Genomic DNA, 24,947 nt, shown 5'->3' on the forward strand with positions numbered 1-24,947 from the left:
GCTGTAGCGGGAAGTATATTGGCCCATACAGTAATCAAGTAATTCTACCAAGGACACGTGTCAGTCGCCGGAGTTTGCAGATTGGCCGGTCAATCGTCTCCGCTCTCGCCCTCAACTCCCCCGCTATAGGAAGCGGTCAAGCCTCGCAAGGAAAGGAACAAGGACCCCCCCCCACCCGCAAAGGAACATACACACCCCAAGTCGATCAAGATATCGTCTCCTCCGTTCGCTGGCCCTCCTGATCATCTTCCTCGATCTGCTCGATCGGTGGCAGCGGGGGTGCTTCGTCTTCGCCTGCAGCTTCCGATGCGGGCGCGCATTCCGACGGTGGCGAGAGTTCTTCCGGCAAATCCAGTTCTACTCGCGTGAGAGGCGTGCCAAACGGTACAATTGAGGAGAGGATACCCGAAAGGTAAATTTGACTTTTAAATAAATTATTTTTTTTATAAAATTTAATTTACTTTTATTTAAATATATAAAAATATATATAAAAATTTCAAAAATTAATATATATATTTTAATATATTTAAATAAATATAATATAAATTAAATTATTTTTTTTATAAAAACTAATTTTGTTATTATTTAGGCCACGTTTACACTGTTCAAAAGAAGGCATGGATGGACACTCGTGTCTGGTCATTTTATCTACGCTCTCTTTGTACTACATTATTACTGAGCCATCCGTTCTTCTGGTGGACAACCTGGATTGCCACGTCTCAGCAGCCTCGGAGGCTATTGTAGCGGGCGAGTTGGTATTGATGCTTCAAGCTTTGCCTAAAAATGCTACTTCGGTGCGCCAACCGCTAGACGTTGGAGTGATGGGCCCTTTAAAGGCCAAGCTACAAAGTCTGTGGATGGAAGAAAAGGGCAAAGCAATGACGGCGCACGAGAAGAGGGTGTCCACCATCAAGAGAACCATCCAAGCGTGGGAGTCGATCAAGGATACAACCGTTAGAAAAGCTTTCAACAAAGCCCTCAACACTACGTTTTAGGTGCACAATAAATTGCCTCCAATTTTGCCTTAAAATTTACTCACTTAGCAGATAAATCGTAAATATTTTGTCCAATTAAATATCCTATACTCTCTTTGCCTGGTTTTTACCCTTATCCTGCTTAAAATTCAGCTCAACCTTTTTTTTACTGGCAGTTGCATTTTGTCCGTTGCTGTAGCTCCTTAGAGCACAGTACCCGGCATGTAACGTACCAGTCCGACACGGTGTTCTCGCTGACCTTGGCCATGTGAGCGGCTTGGGGATGAGACGCTCTCATACATCACGCGAACATTATGCACAGGACTTGGGGAAGCGTGAGCTTCATCTTTGAGAACCAAGAGTTAACGAAGATACTGTGCTGCTCTTGCTAGGCTTTCGAAGAAGTCTGTGATACAGCTAATAAATCTGTTTGGGCTAACAATTAAACTAAAAAAAACTTTTTTTTGCTACAGTAGTATGCTTTTGAGCTGTGCTTTAAAGGAATGTGCTGACAAGCCTTAACTTATGTGAATGGATTTTGCTATTTTAAAGATTTTTTTTATTCGGGCGAAACACAACTTTGTTACGAAAAGTGGTGATAAGAATTTCAGCACAATCGTGAAACGATATTACATTCATGATTTTCATTGACATCCATTCTCTATATGCTCAAACACTATGTACCGCATGCAAAACAAACTATCAGGACATATTCATCGCGTCCTCGGTGCTACAGCTTCCAACTTAGTCCAGCTTGCCAACACCGAAGTTGCCCGTGGTCTGCTTCCACTCGTTCTCCAAGTTTTTCGTTTCGGCCAGCTTTCTAGATTGAGATCCGAAATTCGGCTCCGAGCCACCATGGTACGGCAGCGAGCCACCCCACTGCTGCTCTTGCTGAACCTGCTGCTGCTCAGATCCACTCGTAACAAAAGACTCCTCTTGGGCCGATCCGCCCGTCTGGGAAGCCTGCTGCTCCGAGTCGTCGCTGGTCTGCGACGACTGCTTCTGCTGCGATCCGCTCGACTGGGACGGCTGCTCTTGCTGCGATCCGTCTGACTTGGATGACTGCTGCTGCTGCTGGGAACCAGTCGTCGTCTCGGTGATATCCGGCTTGTAATTCACGACAGTAGAGACACCCTTGATCGTCTTAAGCGCGTTCCCACCGTTACGAGACGCGAAAGTGCCGCTGTCAACGAGCGTATTAGCCGCGCATGAACGCCCCAGGTACTTGGAACATTCATCGCTGTTGGTCGCAGCATAAAGAGAGCCGTCCGAACCAGCAAATAGAGGCTGCTTGGTGTTGTCGAAGTAGTTGCCCTCGGCCAGAACATACCCGTTGGCACCGAGTTCGAACGAGTGGCCCGTGTTGTTGCCCCAGTAGTTGTTAGCCACATGCACGACGACGCGCTCGTTCGGGTTGCCACCGATCTTAGGCGAGCGGCCGGAGGTGCCGTGCACGTAGTTGTTGAGCATGCTGACACCAGTGTTCTTACCGTAGAACAGGAAGGTCCAGTAGTGGTGTCCGTCACACGTCGCAGAGTACTCGGTGTTTCCGTCGAAGTCGGAGTTACTGATGGTCATCGAGGCCACACCAGCCTTGTTCGTGACAACCATTTGACGGCCGACACGGGACACCTTGATGTGGTCGAGCCAAATCTTGTTGAGTGGAGTGGTGGCTTGCTTACCCTGCATAAAGATTGCGTCACCGCCCCATACCACGTGCGGGTTCAGCTCTGTGATGTGGATGTTCTGCAGAATGATGTTGTCACCGTCTAGCATCAGACCTTTGCCCTTGATGACACCGCTCTTACCAATGCCACGGATGGTCTTGTTGCCCGTCACAGTCATGCGCTTGCGAGCGGCGTTGTCGTAGGTGATCTTGACCTCGGTGCCACCGGTGCAACCGCCAGTGTTGGCCATGCTTCCACCCGAGATGATCACATCTTGACTCTTGTAGCCGTTCTTCTTGGCCATACACTCGCGAGTGTAATCGGGTCTGCAACCCGTCTCAGTAGTGGTGCCCTCAGTGCCACGGAAGTCGAAAGTCTTGTTTAGCACAATAACAAGAGGGTCGTTCGAGGCGAGATAGTTCACCAGCTCACTGTTGGAGGTCGGGTACACGGTCTTGCCGCCTGCTCCGCCAGTGGTGCCGGCAGCGATACCAGAAGGCGAACCAACAGTGAAGGCGTTAGCGCTGTTGGCAGCAAGAGCAAGCATGGCGGCGAGAGCGAACTGAAAGCGAGCCATTGTGCAGAACGATAGTTGTGCTTGTTGTTCTGGGTGTGGTGCGCTTCACAAGGCGATTTTGAAAATGACTGTGGTATAAGAGTTTCCGCTCCGTACGGGTAGTTTGATGGTCAGTAAAAAGAGTTGGAGGAAGCGCACTCGTGTTTTACAGTGATTCTCGCCGGTCGAGACGTCAACAGAGCTGACTCAACGTCCAGAGTAATTTGCTGCACAATCTCTGTTGCAGTCAAATCTTAGGTATGGTTCCATTCCAGCGGCTGATTCATTCTTGTGTGGCGTCGAGTGTACCGTACAGGTCACCACCACCTTAATCCTGTGTCGTCACGTGAGCACAGTGCCAGGTTGAGTGCCAACCGTAAACGAAAGCAGGTACAGAACGCAGACTGATGTCAGTGATTCAGAATCGCCGTATGCTACGCCAGAAGCATCCGTAGCTTCGACAAGCACGTATATCCGCGCATACACTCTCCGTTTTGAGGAATTTACAAGTCTCAGCGAGGGTTGTTGTCCAGTCGGGGTATTGTTGCTCATTTATTGATAGTCCTCAGAAGGATGCCATTTTCAGGACAGTGGCAACTTGCCACAGCTGTTGGGTTATTCACCATCGCACTCATATTGTTTAATGTATCTCTTGCCCGTTTAACGAACGTGACTGGATGTTGTTTGATCGTCTTTTCAACAAGAGTGTCAGTCCGTCGTAGAGCACCCGCCCGATTCAGCAATTACTGTATCGTTGGAAATATACGATTTGGATCCCACTCTTCAGTACGAGCAGTGGTCTTACAGTACTAAAGCAAGAGTTGATACCCCATCTGGCTCAAGTCCAATTTAGACGGTCACGATACTTACGCTTCACACCTCAAGTATTACAACCAATTCTAAGAGTTTTTGAACTATTGAGTCAGCGTTTTCCAACTTCGTTCATGCAACAGCAGTCAGCAGCAGCAGTCGTCGCAGACCAGTGAATTGGAATAGCCGCAAGCTTTTTGGATCGACCCAAGAGGAATCTTTCGTTTTTGAGTGGTTCGGAGCTGCACCAGGTTCAGCTGGAGCAGCAATAGGGAGACTGCAGCCGTACTATGGTTTCTAGGAGTCGAATCTCGTTTCGTTTATGCCATTTAACGACCCAACGAGTATACTAAAGGAGTAGAAAATCTGATACATTTTCAAGCAGGTCCGTAAATTTACAGTGCTAATAAGATACAAGTACCACAACAACGTATATGCACTTCTGGTGTAGTATTTCGGCAGATGTTGTTCTTATCGACGAATGACCAGCAACATTTCAGCCTCTACGGTATCTTGCAATGGGCACCAGCCGAAATCTTCGATCCAACTTCAACAAAATGCGCGACTAGTTTATTGAGCTTTCGTAAATTGTATTAATTCAGAGATACTGGTATCCCCATTCAGCTGTTCTCCCTGATCGCCGTCTGTGGCTCATAGTCTCGCTACAAATCCTATTTGCAGACAATCCATGATGCGAGATACCCGTCGGGTGCAGGTACGGATTAACCTTCGATCGACTGTTGTCAAGGATCCCCCCTTGCAGCATTACATGTAGTTCGTACGAAAGGAGCGCTAAGAAGTCCGCCACAGTGCTACTAATAACAAGGAGACCGCTGCAAGCTTTAATCACTTCGATCACCTTAATCGAAGCTTAATCACTTCATGTAATATAACCGATCCTGACATGAACGAAAAGTACGTTTATGAATACTTGAAGTACCTGAATATGAAAGTATGGCTTAACACGCCCGCCAGTTCAATACAAAGCGTTCTGACTTGAGTGTGATTCGCACGATTTGTTTCTACTCAATCTTTCTTCTCGTTGGCGGCGCTGATACTGTATCGGTTTTCTACAGCAAGGCTTTTGGGGACTACACACGACATGTTCGGTAGAGTTGCAGGGCAGCCGAGTATGAAAACGTCGAATCGCTTACTATCGCACAGGATGCAGCGTGACCCGAAACACACCGCACTCGTCGTCTCGCGACCAGGCAACGTCGTCCATTCTCTCGGTCATTAGCCGCATAATTCACTGCATCGTGACAGGACACCTCTTGCGGTTTACATGTTAATCTAAACCGGACTCAATGCATATTATTCAGTTGTTGAGCATTACTGGTATTAATACCTGAGGAGTGAAGCACACCGTAAGTATCGCGACCAGCTAAGGTGGAGTTGAGGCCAGCTGGGGCTCCATTGTTTCCACTCAAGATTTTAAACCAACGTTTGAGCTGTTTACGGGCGTAGATGCACTACTCTGTACTGTTACGTTAATACATTTGTTCTTGACCACCAGCTGATAAAACAGAAACCTCCCCTCTATCTCCAAGCGGACTGGAAAACATAGTTTTGCAAACCAGTGCTCTTCATAGATTTTTTGTAATGTTACTATGGGTAGTAGAAGACAAGTGTAGGACCAACCGTGATGCATGTCACTGCCATGGAGACAGCGTCCTCTTAAAGTTTACTTAAAAAGGAAATACTAGTAAATGAGCAACGATTCCCAAGGTCGAACGATGAAGTTAATCTTCCCTGCGACTTGTAGCTCGGATTGGATTGCCGACAACATAAACTTGTTACTACATCTATACTACAGCACTATACTACGGTATTAGAAAGCATGTCCCAATACTGTACTCTTAGTTCTCCCTTGTAGGCGTGATAGGCGATGCGTATCCTTAACTCAAGACTCGGAGTATACATGTTTAGTTATACTGCAGGGAAAACCTTTCACTAATATGGATTACAACATCCAAGTCTTAATTGCCTCCTAAACTACAGATCATATACTCTACTATTTCTTTTTGTAAAAATGTTGTTCCTATATTGTGTATGATGTACTCGCTGCCACACATGATTTAATCAGCCCCTAGATAAGATTTGACATAAGCCAGATACAGAAGTACTGAATTAAAAAGTTGGTTTGGAAAGAATACTAAATAGTAATGAGTCAACATTGTTCCAACGAACATCGTTCAACGACATCCTTCCTCCAACATAGCACCAACATTCAAACAGTGAAACGGACCTCTTATCACATGGTCATTTTCAAAATCGCCTTGTGAAGCGCACCACACCCAGAACAACAAGCACAACTATCGTTCTGCACAATGGCTCGCTTTCAGTTCGCTCTCGCCGCCATGCTTGCTCTTGCTGCCAACAGCGCTAACGCCTTCACTGTTGGTTCGCCTTCTGGTATCGCTGCCGGCACCACTGGCGGAGCAGGCGGCAAGACCGTGTACCCGACCTCCAACAGTGAGCTGGTGAACTATCTCGCCTCGAACGACCCTCTTGTTATTGTGCTAAACAAGACTTTCGACTTCCGTGGCACTGAGGGCACCACTACTGAGACGGGTTGCAGACCCGATTACACTCGCGAGTGTATGGCCAAGAAGAACGGCTACAAGAGTCAAGATGTGATCATCTCGGGTGGAAGCATGGCCAACACTGGCGGTTGCACCGGTGGCACCGAGGTCAAGATCACCTACGACAACGCCGCTCGCAAGCGCATGACTGTGACGGGCAACAAGACCATCCGTGGCATTGGTAAGAGCGGTGTCATCAAGGGCAAAGGTCTGATGCTAGACGGTGACAACATCATTCTGCAGAACATCCACATCACAGAGCTGAACCCGCACGTGGTATGGGGCGGTGACGCAATCTTTATGCAGGGTAAGCAAGCCACCACTCCACTCAACAAGATTTGGCTCGACCACATCAAGGTGTCCCGTGTCGGCCGTCAAATGGTTGTCACGAACAAGGCTGGTGTGGCCTCGATGACCATCAGTAACTCCGACTTCGACGGAAACACCGAGTACTCTGCGACGTGTGACGGACACCACTACTGGACCTTCCTGTTCTACGGTAAGAACACTGGTGTCAGCATGCTCAACAACTACGTGCACAGCACCTCCGGTCGCTCGCCTAAGGTTGGTGGCAACCCGAACGAGCACGTCGTCGTGCATGTGGCTAACAACCAGTGGGGCAACAACTCTGGTCACTCGTTCGAACTCGGTATCAACGCGTACGTGCTGGCCGAGGGCAACTACTTCGACAACACCAAGCAGCCTCTATTTGCTGGTTCGGACGGCTCTCTTTATGCTGCGACCAACAGCGATGAATGTTCCAAGTACCTGGGGCGTTCATGCGCAGCTAATACGCTCGTTGACAGCGGCACTTTCGCGTCTCGTAACGGTGGGAACGCGCTTAAGACGATCAAGGGTGTCTCTACTGTCGTGAATTACAAGCCCGATACCAGCAATACGAAGAGCGATCCCAAGCAACAGCAGAAGCCGTCCAAGTCGAACGGATCGAAGAAGGAGGAGCAGCAGCAGCAGCAACAGCAACAGCAACAGCAACAGCAGAAGCCGTCCAAGTCGAACGGATCGAAGAAGGAGGAGCAGCAGCAGCAGCAGCAGCAGCAGCAACAGCAACAGCAACAGCAGAAGCCGTCCAAGTCGAAAGGATCGAAGAAGAAGGAGGAGCAGCAGCAGCAGTCTTCCAAGACGGGTGGCTCGGACCAGCAGCAGATTCAGCAGGGCCAGCAATGGGGTGGCTGGATGCCGTACCAAGGTGGTTCGGATCCGAGCTTTGGATCTCAATCTAGAAGGCTGGCTGTCGACACGAGAAACTTGGAGAACGAATGGAAGCAGACCACGGGCAACTTCGGTGTTGGCAAGTTGGACTAAGTGGGCGTTGTAGAAGCTATAGCACCGGGGGCACGATGAATGTGTCCTACTTTAGAGGATGAGCTTCTAGTAGTGTGTTTGCATAGTTGAGCATAGAGAATGGATGTCTAAATGAGAAATCGTGAATGTAATACCGTTTCTTCATCGTTGCGGTTGACTCTAGAATCATTAGTTTTAATCTTTGAACGTCGTTTGACGTTGTTTCGAATTCCGGTCAAACTTGGTTTAGGGAAATGACAGGGGACAGCAGTTTAGGGATCAAGCACTACCGAAATCGTTTGAATCGCTCCATTAATGGTCATAATGTCGCTTGATTTGGGCTCGTGTGTTCTTGCGTAATGCAGACTAACCAAATTTGTGGAACCAAACTTGTGGAATGAGAAGGGAAGAAACTCCAATTGTGTGTATGTGATAGGACTGCGGGAGTCCACATCTCTGTCTTGCGTCGTACTAAGCTCTTCTAAGCGAAAGAAGTAGAAATATTGCGTACACGCAGCGGGAACTGCAGTTTCAACACGTTGTCACATGGCCAAGCTTAATGGAGATCTGTGCATTCGGTGTTTTGGGCCATTTCCACGATACACTTTATGGTTTTCAATTCACAATACAGAACGATCGTAAGCACGCGCCCTGCTGAATTGATTGCCCGTATTCATCTCCGATTTAGCACCGCAGCATGGAAACCAATCTGGCTGCTTAAAAATCTGAACTTCGTATCGTAAAGCTATGTGGACCAGTAATACCACCTATTATCCAAAACATTCAAGATGATAGCCAAGGAAAGAAAGATAAGCTAGGCATTAAACGCCTAGCTGGAATAGCACTCCTCAACAAAATTTGTTGAGGTACAATATGTGGTAGAATTTGTAAGCTACATTTGAACTTTTGAAGTAGTATGGCATTACGGACCGACGGATGACCAGCAACATTTCGGCCTTTACGCAATTCTTGAGATGGGTACCAGCCGAAATCTCAGATCCAACTTGAACAAAATGGCGCGACTAGTTTATTGGATTTTCATAATTTGTATCAATTTAGAGATGCCTTTCACACTGAGTACACTTTCAGCTGCTTCTGCTGATCACCGTCTGTGGCTCGTAGCCAAGCTGCAAAACAGACGCTGCTGTCAATCCATGATGCGAGGCGAACCCAGCGAGTTCAGGTCGGTAAACCTCGTCGATCGTTTTCCGAGACTCAGCATTAGTGCCTACCATAAACACCGCTACAATGCTTCTCGTAAGAGACCGCCACAAACGCTTTAATCACTTCGAACACCAAATCGATCCTTACTGTTAATCGCTGCCCGACGACCCTACCATGAACGAAACACGCTTAGCTTTATATAACTAACCACACCACATATTCAGGGCTGCAGAGGGCTATTCAGTAACTCAGTATGAAGCGTCGAATCGCTTACCATCACGAAAGATGCAGCGTGCCCCGAAACGCGCGGCATTCGAAGTCTCACAACAAAGCGATCCTGTCCAATCTCTCGATCATTAGTCGAGCACGCCATCACCGCTTCCTGACACGACGCCTCTCCACCGGTTAATCTCGTTCATGTGCATGTACCCCGACTCAATAGATAAATCGTCGGGTGACAACTTGCAGATATTGAGGTATGAAACGTAAGTATCGCGACCGTCTAAAGCGGAGTTGAGCCAGCTGTGGGAGGTCAGTGTTATTGTAAGTATCAACGAAAGATTTCCAAGTCCAGACTCGTTGAGCTGTTACTGTTCCAGGCCGGATGCTCCGTACGATAAGCTGGAATAACAGTCGTTCTTAATGAACAGCCGCTCAAATAATATCCACGCCCGGAATAGGGACTCAACATGAGTGCGGATGGTGAACATTAATAACCCACCAGCCGTGGTGGCCTTCGCTGCTTATCGATATCCTGGAGAGGGTGCCCTTGTTAATTTAAGACAAAGTGAGCCATGATACATGATTCTGAAGACTGGACGACGAAGTTAAACGGACAACCTCACAGAGACTTGTAGCTCAGAACAGAGTGCGTGTACGAGTATACATGTATCAACACGCTCGTTAAATTATTGACGGGCGTGCTTGCACGTATGCTTCTAGCGTAGCATACGGCGAGTCTGAAACATTGAAAACAGCCTGAACCTGTACCTACAGTGTAGGCTACACGCTCTGTGCTCTTCGCTTGTGCTCGGACAGTGTGTTCACGTGGCGACGCGGAACCAAGGCGCCTTGACCTGTATGCCATACAGGCAAGTGTACCATACAGTGTATGGTACACTTGCCTCCACAAAGAATTCGTCAGCCGCTAGAATGGAACCAAATCTAGGATTTGATGCGCAACAGCGCCGGTGCAACTAATTAATCGTGATGTTGCCGTCTCGAATCGAGACGGCAACACAAAACTCGAGCGCTCTTGCTCTTCCTTCCACACCGTAGCGACCATCAAACACACCTGCACGGGACCGGAAACTTTTATCCAACTGTCATTTTCAAAATCGCCTTGAAAAGCGCAACAAACCCATTTGGACTTCCGGTTTCTTCGCAATGGCTCGCTTCCAGTATACTCTCGCTGCGGTGCTAGCACTCGCTACCAGCACTGCAAGCGCCTTCACCATTGGTTCCCCCTCTGGTCTCGCTGCCGGCACTACTGGAGGAGAGGGTGGTGAAACTGTGTACCCGACCACCACCAGCGAGCTGGTGCAGTATCTGAACGACACCGAGCCGCTTGTGGTTGTTCTTAACCAAACCTTCGACTTCCGTGGCACTGAGGGCACGACCACTGAAATGGGCTGCCGACCGGGCCACAAACGCGCATGCCTGGCCAAGAACAACGGTTTCAATGACCAGGACGTCATTCTGGGACCTGGTGGCATGAATAACACCGGTGGTTGCACGAACGGCACGGAGGTGGAGGTGACGTACGACAACGCTGCCATTAAGCGTATGAACGTCAAGGGCAACAAAACTATCCGTGGTATTGGCAGAAGCGGTGTCATTATGGGCAAGGGTTTGACGCTGAACGGTGACAACATCATTGTGCAGAACATCCACATCACGGAGCTGAACCCGCACGTGGTGTGGGGCGGTGACGCGCTCTTCATGCAGGGCTCCAACAAGGCCACTACGACGCTTAACAAAATCTGGATCGACCACGTCAAGGTGTCGCACGTTGGCCGTCAAATGGTTGTCACGAACAAGGCTGGTGTTGCCACCTTGACCATCAGTAACTCCGACTTCGACGGAAACACCGAGTACTCTGCGACGTGTGACGGACACCACTACTGGACCTTCCTGTTCTACGGTAAGAACACTGGTGTCAGCATGCTCAACAACTACGTGCACAGCACCTCCGGTCGCTCGCCTAAGGTTGGTGGCAACCCGAACGAGCACGTCGTCGTGCATGTGGCTAACAACCAGTGGGGCAACAACTCTGGTCACTCGTTCGAACTCGGTATCAACGCGTACGTGCTGGCCGAGGGCAACTACTTCGACAACACCAAGCAGCCTCTCGACAAGGGAGAAGATGGATACCTGTACGCAGCCGACGATGCCGACCTGTGCACCAGCTACCTGGGCCGTCAGTGCGCAGCAAACGTTCTGGTGGGCAGCGGCAACTTCACATCGCGCAACGGCCCGGCCGCTCTTGAGGGTCTCAAGGACTTATCCGCCATCACCGGCTACTCCTCGAATTCCGCTCAGACCAGCGACTCGCAGCAGCAGCAGGAGCAGCAGACGCAGCAGTCGAATGACTCGGAGCAGCAGCAGACGCAACAGTACACCCCGGGCACTGCCGCACCATCGGGCGAGACGACTCAATCATCGATCCAGGCGAGTGACCTGGCCAAGGTCTGGGGCGAGACAACCGATAACTTCGGCGTCGGCAAGCTCGATTAATTTGACGTGGAGTACCGTGTAAACCATTCGTGATGGCATAGAATCCAAATTTAATGTTGAGGGCCACAACGTAGCCCATCCTTTCAATAACAAACGGGAAAGCAAGTTTTTGCGTAAATGACAGGGGGTCGATGATTTCCACAAGAACCACCTCAGATTCTAGATTTTGTGTTTCGATGGAATAAACCTTCGACAATGAATAATCACAATAGGTAAAAAATATTAGATCCACAGTATTACCAAATGCAACCAGTATTTTTATTTGCGCTAACAATGAGATAATAAATTATGGTGTCATAATTGTAATTAATGTTTTCAAATGATAATTGTGAAGCTGAGCTGTTTACATACAATTACTTATTTTTAAAACTGGCAATTATAATACAACAGCGCAGCAATTTAACCATTCTGTTCCTCCACCTGTCATTCCGATGCTATCGCCAAGTTGTTTGTCGAAAGAGTATAACTATTGGAAAGCTTAAAATGAGTCGAACGAACCTTTACCATGATGCCAAATGAGTCGCTGCGCTTCCGGGTGCTATTCCCTGGACTACATGTACATGTACAGCATTTCTACCTACCCTTACTAGCAAATGCGTCTGAATCGTATTCCCTCATTCTCAAACTATCCGTCTACCAGAAACTCCGACTGCAGATTGCTGTTCGCATGAAGGTCTTATCAATTTTCGGAGCGCTGCCGCTGTTACTATCTGCGCCTTTGGTGGCCGGCTACGCCAACCCTGAAACCTGCACTGGCATCTGCACCAACGCGCACGATCCGTCTATCATTCGCAGGTCCGACGGAACGTATTTCCGCTTCTCGACAGGCGGCAAAATCGCTGTACACTCTGCCCCGGACATTGTCGGTCCGTGGACGTACTTGGGTGCAGCCGTACCCGATGGTTCCGTCATTGATCTGGACGGCAACGACGACCTCTGGGTAGGAGCCACAACACCAACAAAAGTTCTGTACGATACTTCACTGACGCTTTGATATCTCCTGACACCTTTTTTACAGGCACCGGATGTCCACCTCGTAGGTGACGAATACTACCTCTACTACTCTGTGAGCACATTCGGGTCCCAAAACTCGGCCATTGGACTTACACGCTCATCCACCATGGACATCGATTCGTGGACGGACAACGGCAGTACAGGTATTGCCAGTTCGTCTGCGAAGTCGTACAACGCCATTGATCCGAACCTTATTGCTGTCGATGGCACATACTACCTCAACTTCGGAAGCTACTGGCAGGACATTTACCAGGTCGAGATGAAGTCCACGCCTACGAAGTCCACGGGCTCTGCCTCTCAAATCGCCTTCACGTCCGATTACGAGGTGCTAGAGGGGGCATACATGTTCAAGTACGGCAACTATTACTATCTATTCCTCTCGAAAGGCCAGTGCTGTAGTTATGATACATCCAAACCAGCTTCAGGGAAGGAGTACCGCATCCTGGTGTGCCGTTCATCGTCTGCTACCGACGATTTCGTGGACCAAGACGGAACGTCCTGCAGGAATGGAGGGGGTACCATCGTGCTGGAGTCGCATGACGAAGTATACGGACCTGGTGGCCAGGGTGTATACAACGATCCGACTTACGGCCCTGTCCTGTACTATCACTACGGTAAGCGCGTCAGCTCGTATGATTCTGTTGCTGGTAACCTTACGTGTTCCCTGTTGCAGTGAACACCACGATTGGATACGCGGACGGTGACAAGCGCTTCGGATGGAACTACCTCGACTTTTCCAGTGGCTGGCCAACTGTGTAACTATGAGTCATGACATTCTTGTCTTGCGTGTGCGTACGTTTGAAGTGGAATAACAGATACGAAGCGAACTTCGCTTTAGTTCGATGTGCCAAAGTCATAGAAAAAAAGTTAGATCACAACCTAAAAAGATAGTACACGTGGGTTGTAGCTTCAGCTCGAATAGGTTTGCGGCGTAACTTGGAAGCCAACCACTGGAGGATTCTCATTAGTACTTTTGGTGAACTTAAACAACAGGCCAGCCGCTCGAGAAATCCATCGTGTTCCAGCCAAAGCGCTTGTCACCGTCGGCGTATCCGACAGTCGTATCAACTACATAGAGAGAACACACATCAGCGGGTGAATACTCAAGGATCCTCAAAGATGAGATAGTTTACCGTAGTGGTAGTACAGGATAGGTCCGTGCTTCGGGTCATCGTAGACACCCTGGCCTCCTGGTCCATACACGTTGTCGTGCGACTCAAGCACAACGGTGCCGCCGTCCTTCGCACAGTCCACACCCTCCTTGTCCACGAATCCACCCGTTGCCTTTGAGGACCGGCACACGAGGATACGGTACTCTTTACCAGCCGCCGGCTTGGACTTATCATAGCCACAGCACTTGCCCTTCGACATGAAGAGGTAGTAAAAGTCGCCGTGGTGGAAGATAAATGGTCCCTCGAGCACCTCAAAGTTGGACGTGAAACCAATCTGAGCCGGAGTAGAACTCGACAGAACCGGTGGGTCACGCATGTGAGTCTGGTAAATGCCTTGCCAGTAGCTGCCGAAGGTTAAATAGTAACCCCCGTCGACCGCGACCAGGTTGGGATCAATAGCATTATACGGCTTTTTCGAGTCGCTGGTGACGCCCGTGGAACCGGCGTCCTCCCACGTCCCCACGTCCAGGGAGCTAGACCGGGCCACGCCGATGGCAGAGTTCTGCGTCCCGAAGCTGCTAACAGAGTAGTAGAGGTAGTAGTAGTCGCCAACCTTCTGCACGTCGGGGGCCTGTACGAACAGTGAGATAATTGTATCTCCAGTGACCTATAACTGATGAAAAACGTACCCACAGATCATCGTTGCCCTTCAGATCGATGCTGGACCCCTCGGGAAGCGCAGCGCCTTGGTATTTCCATGGGCCCGAGATATCCGGTGCGGTATGAACAGCAATTTTGTTGCCCGTAGAGAAGCGGTAGTACGTGCCGTTGGCGCTCTGAATGATGGACGGGTCGTGTGTGTTCGTGCAAATTCCAGAGCATGCCCCCGGGGCGGCGTAGGCGTTGACAGCGGATGCCGCAAGGAAGGGAAGCCCGACCACCAGCGAAAAAACCTTCACCATATTATCTGCGAGCGACCGAGCGCAAACGAAAGTGATCTGCTCGGCGAGTAACGAAAGCCCATGGCCCACCGCCTCTACAGCAGCGAGGTGTACCACGAATTGTGATTCAAAAGACTATCGAATAAAGGCATTGGGCAAGGATTTTACGAGACCTCCCATCCCGATCTCCCATCCGAACAAGCAATTTACTGCGGAGAAAACAGCGACGTTGTGGACAGTCTTGGTGTGACAGGCTGCGCGAGTTCTACATACGCGCAGCGCTACCCTTCGGGGCTCGTTGGCTTCGTCACAATTCCGTTAGCGGTGAGGGCACTCTTCAATACATGATTATCTGTGTTGGGTATCGACGCATCTGAAGACGGGTAACTGGTAGAACACGTTACTGTAAGCACACTGAAATGCTAGACAGTCTGTCCGATCCCTCCGTTCGTTGTACTGTTGCCAAATCCAGGGTAAAGATCCGGGACTGTAAGCTTTGGCGAGTGAGCACTAAAATTGGTCTTTAAAATCTGGATTTTGCAGTAAAACAACAGCATTCGAACGGCCGAAATTATATACAGCGTGCATCACGAGTACCATAAGTAATGCTGGGCAATTTGGTCGAATTGATCTCATCAAATGCGATCAAATATACCAAACACGCGCTCTATAATAACTTAAGCGTGAATCGGCCTCCGTCAGGTGGCGGGCAAACACAGTTACTGTAAAATTGTTCAGATGACTCGTATGCAGGAGCAAATCTGGCTGTTATCATTAGATTTCACAATATATTTTCGGATATTTAAATTCCAACATTCTCCTCACTTACTATAATAGATATTCCTATTTGAAGATATTCTTATTGCGGAGTTGTGAAGTACACGCAGTGAATCGATAAAAATCGCAAATTGTACTCCAGTACTGTGAGTAAAACAAGCCATACTTTGATTGTTTGAAACTGATAGCTTTTCAGTACTTGTCCATAACTTGCTCATAACTGTGCACCGATTTGATAAGGACTTAGTTGAGCACACCAATGCCGAAGTTCTTGGTCGTCTTGACCAGCTTCTTCGCTGCACGAGGAGTGAACTTCGAGACGGCTGAGTTTCCTTGGACAGCGCTGTGGCCCCATTGCGTGACTTAAGCGAGCCGCTCTTGTCCAACACATTAGCCACGCACGAGCGGCCCAGGTAGTTTTTGCACTCGGTAGAGGCAGTGGCAGCGTAGATGGCTCCTTCATTACCAGCGGACAGAGGTGCCACCGTGTCCTGATAATAGTTGCCTTCAGCGAGGACAAATCCGTTCTGCCCTAGCTCAAATGAATGTCCCGAATTGTCCGCCCAGTAGTTGTTGGCGACGTGTACGATAGCGTTAGAATCGCTCGAGCCACCAACCTTAGGCGAACGGCCCGACGTCGAGTGGACGTAGTTGTTAACCATACTAACCTTCGTATCCTTGCCGTACAGCAGGAACGTCCAGTAGTGACGGCCGTCGCATGAGGCTGAGTAATCCGTGCGACCGTCAAAGTCCGAGTTACTGATCGTTAGGGAAGAAACACCGGCGTTGTTAGCGACGATGAACTGGCGACCGATGCGCGAGATCTTGATGTGGTCGAGCCAAATCTTGCTCATCGCCTTACCGTTGCTGCCTTGCATGTAGATGGCGTCTCCACCCCAAACCAGGTGCCGGTTTAGCTCGGTGATGTGGATGTTCTGGACGATGATGTTGTTGCCGTTAAGCCAGAGACCTTTGCCCATGATCACGCCACTCGTGCCGATGCCACGGATGGTCTTGTTATCAGTGACGACAAGCCGGTTCTGCGCGGCGTTATCGTACGTGATCTTCACGCTGGTGCCGCCTGAACAGCCACCTGTGCCGGCCATACCGCCACTCGATAGGATCACATCTTGGCTCTTGTAGCCGTTCTTCTTCGCAATACAGGCGCGCGTGTAGTCCGGACGACATCCGTTCGTCGTGGTGGTGCCCTCGGTGCCTCGGAAGTCGAATGTCTTGGACAGGACGATCACGCGGGGGACGGCATCCTTCAAATACGCCGCGAGTTGGCTGTTCGTTGTGGGATACACTGGGGCCGCGTTACCCCCACCTGTCGTTCCGGCAGCAAAACCGGTTGCCGAGCCGACAGTGAAGGCGTCCACGGACGTGACGGCAAAAGTCACCACTGCGATCAGAATGGGCTGCAGAAACTTCATCTTTGCAGGAATTAGTGCTTTGGTCGGCCGAAGTAAATTGGGGAATGGCAGGAAACGAGCTACAGCGATCACCGTATTGGTGTTAGAAAGACGATCATACCCCGTTCGAACAGCGGGAATACCCACCCTGCATCTGATCGCATCACGTGTACTTCTCGGATTGTTGCGTGATCGCAGGCATCTTGGGGGGGTGTGAAGTTCAGCGAAAGCCAAAGTACATGCACTGGAATGACGTCAACCAAGTGGTAGATGAAAAGATCCCACGGACAGCAAATCCTAGCAACGCTGCTGGCCACCATGTACAAACCTGATAATTATCTGTGGAAAACCTATTTCTTGAGGATTTGAAGTGTAGTGCACCGCGCGCAGGTCTGTTACAGACTCTGTAAGCAGTGTATTTCCGCGAATGGCATCGACTGCTATGAACTTGCTGACCCCCGACGACCGCCGGGACCTCGAATGGAGTCCATCATGGACCTCTTTCTGAGCGGTATTCACCCACGCGACTTAGTGCACACCTCCCCACCTGGTGAAGACATATCACCTTACCGCTTTCGTATGAGCCACTGGTAGCATTCGCAAAAGGATAACCTATGCGAAAGCAAAGCGCTTTTGTTGCACAGCTTGCAAAAGACTGGAGGTTCATGGGTCTCAGGTATACAATTCTTTTGCTAGCCGTGTAAGAATTCTGTGCTTGTACCGTAACATCGCGTCACCTGCACGTTGCAAATCGGTGTCGCTGTCCCCCGGTTGCAATCCGGCGTGCCATCTCGTTTTAGACGTGCGCTGCGAGTGTTGCTACGACCTCGCTCATTTGCATTCAAGTTCTCAATCGTTGAGCTCACGCACTGATCTGTGGCGTGCGCAGACGGCAGTCACTCTTCAATCAAGATTCAGTCACGTCGCGGACCTGTCCTCTCCATTTCATGGTGTTGTTTCGGCGGCTAGCGAAATTGTCATGGCTAACATATTGCTAGTCGCACACCAGATGGATCGGTAGAGCTCAATAGATGCACGCGGGACGTGTGCAACCAAAGTCAAGCAAGCTTCCCGTGCTGGAACGATCACTTCGAACACCCTTATGCCGCACACGCTAACAGCGCAACACAGAGATGCCTCTCTTGCAGTCTGCCATCGATAACTTATTTAAACGCCATTCAACAATTCGCTTCGCCCTGAGTAAGACCATCGACAATGAAGTTCTTCCGTCCCATTCTCATCGCGGTGGTGGCTCTCTTCGTGCAGAACACCGAGGCCTTTACGGTCGGTTCGGCCACTGGCCTTGCTGCCGGCACGACGGGTGGCGGTAGTGCCACCCCGGTGTACCCGACCACGACGGCACAGCTCGTTGCGTACCTGAAAGACTCCGTCCCCCGCGTTATCGTTTTAAACAAGACGTTTGACTTCCGTGGCACGGAAGGCACCACGACCGAGGCCGGTTGCCGTCCGGACTACACTCGCGAGTGTATCGCCAAGAACAACGGCTACAAGAGCCAGGATGTCATTCTACAGAGTGGCGGCATGTCGAACACGGGCGGCTGTTCAGACGGCACGAGCGTGACGGTCACGTACGATAACGCCGCTATCACTCCCATGACCGTAACTAGCAACAAGACCCTGCGTGGTATCGGCACGACCGGTGTGATCATGGGCAAGGGCCTGTGGCTTAACGGAGACAATATTATCATCCAAAACGTTCACATCACGGAACTCAACCGCCACCTGGTTTGGGGCGGCGACGCCTTCTACATTCAAGGCAGCAACGGCGGCTCGACAGCCATGAACAAGATCTGGCTGGACCACGTCAAGGTGTCCCGTGTCGGCCGTCAATTCCTCACGACTAACGCCGCCAGTGTGTCCACGATGACTATCAGTAACTCGGACTTTGACGGTCGCACGGACTACTCGGCATCGTGCGACGGGCGTCACTACTGGTCGTTCATCTTCTACGGCAAGAACACGCGCTTCAGTATGGTCAACAACTACATCCACTCGACGTCGGGCCGGTCCCCCAAGCTCGGCGGCGACAGTAGCGCCAACGTCATCGCCCACATCGCCAATAACTACTGGGCGGACAACTCTGGCCACTCATTTGAAGTCGGCGTTAACTCGTGGATCCTGGCGGAAGGCAACTACTTTAAGGACACGACACTACCGCTGTTGACTGGGTCGGATGGTAACATGTACGCTGCTACGGCTACTACCGAGTGCAACAGCTACCTGGGTCGCTCTTGTGTCGCCAACGTCGTGTCCAATAGTGGTGCGTTCGGTTCGCGCAACGGCGCGACGGCTCTGTCCAAGGTGAAGTCGTACTCGGCCATCTCCGGCTACAGCCCGCGTTCGGCTGTGGAGTGGAGCAAGACGACCAAGAACTTTGGCATTGGCGTGCTCGACTAAGGCGCGAGCGGAACAAGTAAATGGATGTTATAGTTTCTGTAGACAGCGTAGGGCGCTCTAAATTCCGTTCACAGAGTAACTAAATCAATATAGAGCCACGTTGTTCATAACTTGGTCACCGCCACTACATTCTAGCTGAATGGTAGCAGAATTACGAGTTGAATCGTACAAACTGCAGTGGCGCGGCCACGCTCGACATTCGACATTGCGATACAACGCGGGTGATTTTTTTGGTCGGACCTCACCTCTACATCCTCGTTTTCCGCTTTACCAACGGGTCAACAAAATGTCGTTCGTACAGAAAAATGCTTCGAATGTTGAAGAGCAGTTTTGCCGTGCGTTGAAATAAGAGCTGACGCTGTCGGGCTCCGTATGCATCTCGTCCTACGGTTTTAGTGCACCACTCGGCAGCAGAGCAGTGGCAGCTCAATCAACTCTTGGCCTCCTTTACAGCTCAGACGTGGATTTTGCTCGTCAGAACATCATCTACCCCCCCCCCCCCCTCCATTTGTTCGCCATGGTGATTTTCAGGCCCCGCTTTTTGTCGGACAGATCACTGAGGCTCGTGACGCACCTGGCATGCAGCGGCTCGAAGATTAGTCAGTGATGGCAAGTACTGAAATAGCGAATGCTCCAGCTTCTTAGTGTAGTAGATCTGGTGGGGGAACGCCAGAGGTGGAAGTGTGCTTTGAATGGCTAGACGCTGACCAATATTCCAATAGTGTTGACGTCTAAAATACTTGTGTTCATTGTGAGAAGGAATGTCCATTTATAATGCCAGTTATTTTGCCAATATCCTTAGATCAATACTTACCTGTGTGGCATATGCTAAAACTCGACAAATCATCCCCAAATTACCATGCGAGCGAACACATTGTTGTGCAGACATGCTCCAAACCGTTATATTTGTGGTGGTCACTTTGACCGTGCGTCAGATACAGTGGGGATTCGCGAACAGGTCGATGCCTTGGCCTGGAGAGCTTTGACACGCTCATACTCCACGCGTGCCTCTATTAACGGTGATCCTGGAATCCATTTGGTCGCTGTTCACGTTTCGGGATAATGGTGCCAAGATTTGCGGAGTTATTCGACTAATTTTTTTGTAATAAATCTGGAACTTAGTGCAAATGACAAAGTTAATTGCTCTGCAGCCAAACTTTCCATCTCATTCATTCATTGTCATATTAACTCCTGTACACAACCAAAGTCTCCCAGTCCAGCCATTCCAGTATATCGAACTGGTAGCGGACCTGTCGGGTTATGATGACCAGCTCTTGTGGTTTGATTAGTCCGCAAGCTGTAGAGCTCAAGCAAATCCACTGCAACAGTCGGAACTACGGATCCAGCTGGTAGATAAACGGTTTTTGAGTGTGCCAGCCTGGCACTGTCAGGGTGTTCGAGTCATGCAAACCACGTGACAGCAGAGGCACCACCCGATGGTCCGCTATGCTGTTCGAACGTCATGACCGGCTCACAGTCAATTTGGCATTTTCCCATTTGACGTCTTCCTGTTGCATCATGAAGCTTCTTTCGATCCTCGTTGGACTCCCTCTCCTCGTGGCTGGCGCCGTCAACGGATATGCCAACCCCCTAACATGCACGGGTGTCTGCACCAACGCACACGACCCATCCATCATTCGTCGCGATGATGGAACGTATTTCCGCTTCTCCACTGGCAACAAGATTGCTATCCACTCTGCTCCTGACCTCACAGGTCCTTGGAAATACCTGGGCGCTGCGGTCCCCGGTGGCTCCAAGATCAACCTGAAGGGCAAAGATGATCTCTGGGTGAGTATCTCTCGACAGATTGAGGACTTAACCAGCTCGAATTAACCTAGTAAACTGTTCTTTGATTCTAGGCCCCCGATGTCCACAAGGTCGGGGACATGTACTATCTGTACTACTCGGTGAGCTCGTTCGGTACGCAGAACTCTGCTATCGGTCTTACCCGCTCCAAGACAATGGAGGCAGGCACTTGGACGGATGCCGGTAGTGTCGGCATCACGAGTGACTCGTCCAAGAAGTACAACGCCATCGACCCGAACCTGGTCCAAGTCGGTAGCCAGTACTACCTCAACTTCGGCAGCTACTGGCAGGGACTTTACCAGGCAAAGATGAAGCCCAACCCAACGAAAAACACTGGCGAGGTCGCGAGCCAAGTGGCGTTTACCTCGAACTACGAGGTGTTGGAGGCTGCGTTCCAGTTCGCCTACAAGGGCTACTACTACATGTTCTTCTCCAAGGGATCGTGCTGCGGCTACGACAAGACCCGCCCGGCTAAGGGCAAGGAGTACCGTATCCTCGCGTGTCGCTCGAAGAGCCCGACTGGAGGCTTTGTCGACAAGAACGGAGTCGACTGTCGTAACAACGGTGGCACGATCGTCTTGGAGTCTCACGACTGGGTGTACGGTCCGGGAGGCCAGGGTGTCTACAACGACCCGAAGTACGGCCCCGTGCTGTATTACCACTACGGTAAGCTGCTTCTCTTTAGGATTTTTCCTCCTGTTTCTACTCGATCTGACGTTTGATTGTAATAATTCGTAGTGGACACCCGTGTTGGTTACGCGGATGGTGATAAGCGCTTTGGCTGGAACAAGCTCGACTTCTCGAGCGGCTGGCCCAAGGTGTAATTACTCGAGAAGAGTACACAAAACATGTTGATGGAAAATACCGGAAGGAGGACGAACGTAGATGTTTGTTCGGCATTGATGCGTTATAAAATAGAACCATTCTTTGGGTGAGTGAAAACGTTTGATTGTACAACCCAATAATCTTGTGCATGCGTTTACTTTATCTTTAATTTGAGGCGAGGGATACGATGATGTCTGGGCTCACAAAAACAAACAGGTCTTCGACTCCTTTGCATCGGGAACAGTACCGGTAAAAAGTAACAGCATTAATACAGGTCGTTGACGTAGTAAACGTTGTAACCTCTAAGGTCTCATAGACACATACCTGGATTGACAGCGCAAGCTGTATGATCGTCAAAAATATCTGGATAATTGTGGATTCTCAGTGACTTTCAGCCAACATGTATAATATTTAGCCAGTCTCCTGCAGTTTATTTTACTTCTAAAACAAGTCTCTTATTGTTTTATCGTTATCGTAGCTTTTCAGTGAGGTGTCTTTTTCACAATAAACATCCGCTGTTTCTTACAATTCAATAGATGTTAACGAAACCAGTCGATTGTACACTGTAAAATGAATTTTACGACGCAGCTCGATCGTTTAAATCTCGACATAAGCGGATGCTGCGATTCGCGGAATCGGTAAAACCCTGTAAACTTTACTGCGATGGCACGAAAGCAGCTCTCAAGATTAATCTTGAAATCATGAATTTGAGGATTTGCACTTTGCCGTTTAGCTTCCTACCAACCAGCGTTAATACTAGCAATCGCAGGCGCTTCCACGACTCGGTATCGCACTGCGAACGAAGAGCTGACTGTGGCTTAGAGGAAACTGTTTCAAAAAGCAGCAACGTTTGCAAACTCGCTGAACAGCAGCTTCAAGTTGACCTCGTGCATGTACAACATGTTGGAGTATTCCCGCTTTTGTACACATTACATGAACCCACATCGTTGAATCGAAATCCCACAATGTTTACGGTCATATGTCAGCTCGCTGGCATCAGTGATACCCTTTTATTTTATATCACTAATTGTGACAAGTATCGCACTGGTAGAAGAGTACTATTCAGCCAGTCAACGGGAAATCCGGACCACGAGCGTCGTTGCTTCAGACCAGTATGGGATAAGCTGAAGAGCTGTTGGATTCGTCTACGACATTTCGCCGCCATTCCTGATTTTGACAGTTAGCACTCAAACCGCTTAATCTCCAGTCCGTCTCAATGAAACTTCTTTCGATGCTCGTTGGGCTTCCCCTCCTCTTGGCTGGCGTCGTCAATGGATATGCCTTACCTCAAGCATGCTCGGGAGTCTGCACCAATGCGCACGATCCATCCATTATCCGACGCGACGATGGAACGTATTTCCGCTTCTCCACTGGCAACAAGATTGCTATCCACTCTGCTCCTGATCTCACGGGTCCTTGGAAATACCTGGGTGCTGCTGTCCCGGACAGCTCGAAGATCAACCTCAAGGGAAGAGATGATCTGTGGGTAAGGAAATCCATAGCCACATCGGATTAGTATAATACCTCCAAGTACTAACTTTTTTTTCACTGTAGGCTCCTGAAGTGAATAAGGTTGGAGACACGTACTACCTGTACTACTCCGTCAGCTCTTTCGGAACCCAGAACTCGGCGATTGGTTTAACGCAATCGAAGACCATGGAACCTGGTTCGTGGGTTGATGCCGGTAGTATTGGTGTCACGAGTGATGCATCCAAAAAATACAACGCCATTGACCCGAATCTCATCCAAGTCGGCAGCGAGTACTACCTCAACTTCGGCAGCTACTGGCAAGGTCTTCACCAGACGAAGATGACGTCGCCCCCAACGAAGAGCGCTGGAGGTGCCAATCAAATCGCCTTTACCTCGAATTTCGAGGTCGTTGAAGCTGCGTTCGAATTCGCCTACAAGGGCTACTACTACATGTTCTTCTCCAAGGGATCGTGCTGCGGTTACAACAAGACCCGCCCGGCTAAGGGCAAAGAGTACCGTATCCTCGTGTGCCGTTCGAAGAGTCCGACTGGAGGCTTCGTTGACAAGAATGGGGTTGATTGCCGTAACAATGGGGGCTCGATTGTTCTGGAGTCTCACGACTGGGTGTACGGCCCGGGAGGCCAGGGCGTCTACAATGACCCGAAGCATGGCCCAGTGCTGTACTACCACTACGGTAAGCTTGATGTATTATCTGTGTCTAAGCTATTTGTAGTGTTCTAACTTGTACATGATGACTTGACGTGTAGTGGATACCCGTGTTGGGTATGCGGACGGTGACAAGCGCTTTGGCTGGAACAAGCTCGACTTCTCGAGTGGCTGGCCTACGGTGTAAATACTCAAAGTGTTTACACATTTTGGCGTTTAAAAACATGCTTGTTAAAAAGCGTTTAATCGCTTTATCGAGTTTAGCCCTGTGGTAGGTAATTCTCGAATCGATTCTCTCTTCACCTCGTAGACTACCATGTCTTGAGCCATTTTCTCCTCTATGAGATCGAATTTCTCACTGGTTTCTTGTTCCTTGCGCGTTGGATCGTAGCAGGCCACAAACAAACAAACCAGTGATGATCCCACAAGAATAGTATCAAACAACATCCGTTTTGACCACTCCGTTTTGTAGAATCCATACTTGCCCGGATTCTTCGCAAACGGTGACGAGGCATTTACAGGAAGACCCGGTCTACTGTTTCTGCACCAGTCATCAGCTTCCGAAGTGTTGCAAGAATCCAGGAAACGCAAGGGGTCATATGTGTGGGTATCGCTTCCGAGCTTGCGTTGACAATTCCACACCTTTCTTCTTTGTTCTTTCACTGATCGCCATCGTATCCCAAGTTCGACTTGTAAAGCATCTTTCGAT

The 24,947-nt window shown here is 49.7% G+C and overlaps 11 protein-coding genes across 11 annotated transcripts; 7 read left to right on the top strand and 4 right to left on the bottom strand.

Moving 5' to 3' along the window:
• Positions 1-1,718: 1,718 nt before the first annotated feature.
• On the bottom strand, positions 1,719-3,221 carry PPTG_15707 (hypothetical protein; the record flags this gene model as incomplete). The annotated part of the gene is made up of 1 exon (XM_008913002.1): positions 1,719-3,221. The coding sequence occupies one exon, from the start codon at positions 3,219-3,221 to the stop codon at positions 1,719-1,721; it is 1,503 nt and encodes a 500-aa protein (XP_008911250.1).
• Positions 3,222-4,914: 1,693 nt separating this feature from the next.
• On the top strand, positions 4,915-5,250 carry PPTG_23786 (hypothetical protein; the record flags this gene model as incomplete). Its single annotated transcript, XM_008913003.1, has 3 exons — positions 4,915-4,925; positions 5,087-5,119; positions 5,175-5,250. 3 exons carry the CDS (start codon positions 4,915-4,917, stop codon positions 5,248-5,250), a joined length of 120 nt encoding a protein of 39 aa, XP_008911251.1.
• Positions 5,251-6,340: 1,090 nt separating this feature from the next.
• PPTG_15708 (hypothetical protein) lies at positions 6,341-7,918 on the top strand (the record flags this gene model as incomplete). The annotated part of the gene is made up of 1 exon (XM_008913004.1): positions 6,341-7,918. The coding sequence occupies one exon, from the start codon at positions 6,341-6,343 to the stop codon at positions 7,916-7,918; it is 1,578 nt and encodes a 525-aa protein (XP_008911252.1).
• Positions 7,919-10,447: 2,529 nt separating this feature from the next.
• On the top strand, positions 10,448-11,797 carry PPTG_15709 (hypothetical protein; the record flags this gene model as incomplete). Its single annotated transcript, XM_008913005.1, has 1 exon — positions 10,448-11,797. The coding sequence occupies one exon, from the start codon at positions 10,448-10,450 to the stop codon at positions 11,795-11,797; it is 1,350 nt and encodes a 449-aa protein (XP_008911253.1).
• A 667-nt stretch (positions 11,798-12,464) lies between these two features.
• Positions 12,465-13,570, top strand: PPTG_15710 (hypothetical protein; the record flags this gene model as incomplete). The annotated part of the gene is made up of 3 exons (XM_008913006.1): positions 12,465-12,737; positions 12,816-13,425; positions 13,485-13,570. 3 exons carry the CDS (start codon positions 12,465-12,467, stop codon positions 13,568-13,570), a joined length of 969 nt encoding a protein of 322 aa, XP_008911254.1.
• Positions 13,571-13,701: 131 nt separating this feature from the next.
• Positions 13,702-14,906, bottom strand: PPTG_15711 (hypothetical protein). The gene is made up of 3 exons (XM_008913007.1): positions 14,613-14,906; positions 13,945-14,554; positions 13,702-13,879 (listed from the first exon to the last, which is right to left on the bottom strand). Exons 1-3 carry the CDS (start codon positions 14,883-14,885, stop codon positions 13,794-13,796), a joined length of 969 nt encoding a protein of 322 aa, XP_008911255.1. The 5' UTR covers positions 14,886-14,906; the 3' UTR covers positions 13,702-13,793.
• A 978-nt stretch (positions 14,907-15,884) lies between these two features.
• PPTG_15712 (hypothetical protein) lies at positions 15,885-17,074 on the bottom strand (the record flags this gene model as incomplete). Its single annotated transcript, XM_008913008.1, has 2 exons — positions 15,885-15,984; positions 16,044-17,074. 2 exons carry the CDS (start codon positions 17,072-17,074, stop codon positions 15,885-15,887), a joined length of 1,131 nt encoding a protein of 376 aa, XP_008911256.1.
• Positions 17,075-18,268: 1,194 nt separating this feature from the next.
• PPTG_15713 (hypothetical protein) lies at positions 18,269-19,498 on the top strand (the record flags this gene model as incomplete). The annotated part of the gene is made up of 1 exon (XM_008913009.1): positions 18,269-19,498. The coding sequence occupies one exon, from the start codon at positions 18,269-18,271 to the stop codon at positions 19,469-19,471; it is 1,203 nt and encodes a 400-aa protein (XP_008911257.1). The 3' UTR covers positions 19,472-19,498.
• A 403-nt stretch (positions 19,499-19,901) lies between these two features.
• PPTG_23787 (hypothetical protein) lies at positions 19,902-20,296 on the bottom strand (the record flags this gene model as incomplete). The annotated part of the gene is made up of 3 exons (XM_008913010.1): positions 19,902-19,916; positions 20,046-20,202; positions 20,286-20,296. 3 exons carry the CDS (start codon positions 20,294-20,296, stop codon positions 19,902-19,904), a joined length of 183 nt encoding a protein of 60 aa, XP_008911258.1.
• A 678-nt stretch (positions 20,297-20,974) lies between these two features.
• PPTG_15714 (hypothetical protein) lies at positions 20,975-22,101 on the top strand (the record flags this gene model as incomplete). The annotated part of the gene is made up of 3 exons (XM_008913011.1): positions 20,975-21,259; positions 21,331-21,943; positions 22,016-22,101. Exons 1-3 carry the CDS (start codon positions 20,990-20,992, stop codon positions 22,099-22,101), a joined length of 969 nt encoding a protein of 322 aa, XP_008911259.1. The 5' UTR covers positions 20,975-20,989.
• A 1,217-nt stretch (positions 22,102-23,318) lies between these two features.
• Positions 23,319-24,425, top strand: PPTG_15715 (hypothetical protein; the record flags this gene model as incomplete). The annotated part of the gene is made up of 3 exons (XM_008913012.1): positions 23,319-23,588; positions 23,657-24,266; positions 24,340-24,425. The coding sequence occupies 3 exons, from the start codon at positions 23,319-23,321 to the stop codon at positions 24,423-24,425; spliced, it is 966 nt and encodes a 321-aa protein (XP_008911260.1).
• Positions 24,426-24,947: the final 522 nt, after the last annotated feature.

This window comes from Phytophthora parasitica (genome assembly GCF_000247585.1).
Source record: "Phytophthora parasitica INRA-310 unplaced genomic scaffold supercont2.51, whole genome shotgun sequence".
Lineage (NCBI taxonomy): Eukaryota > Oomycota > Peronosporomycetes > Peronosporales > Peronosporaceae > Phytophthora > Phytophthora nicotianae.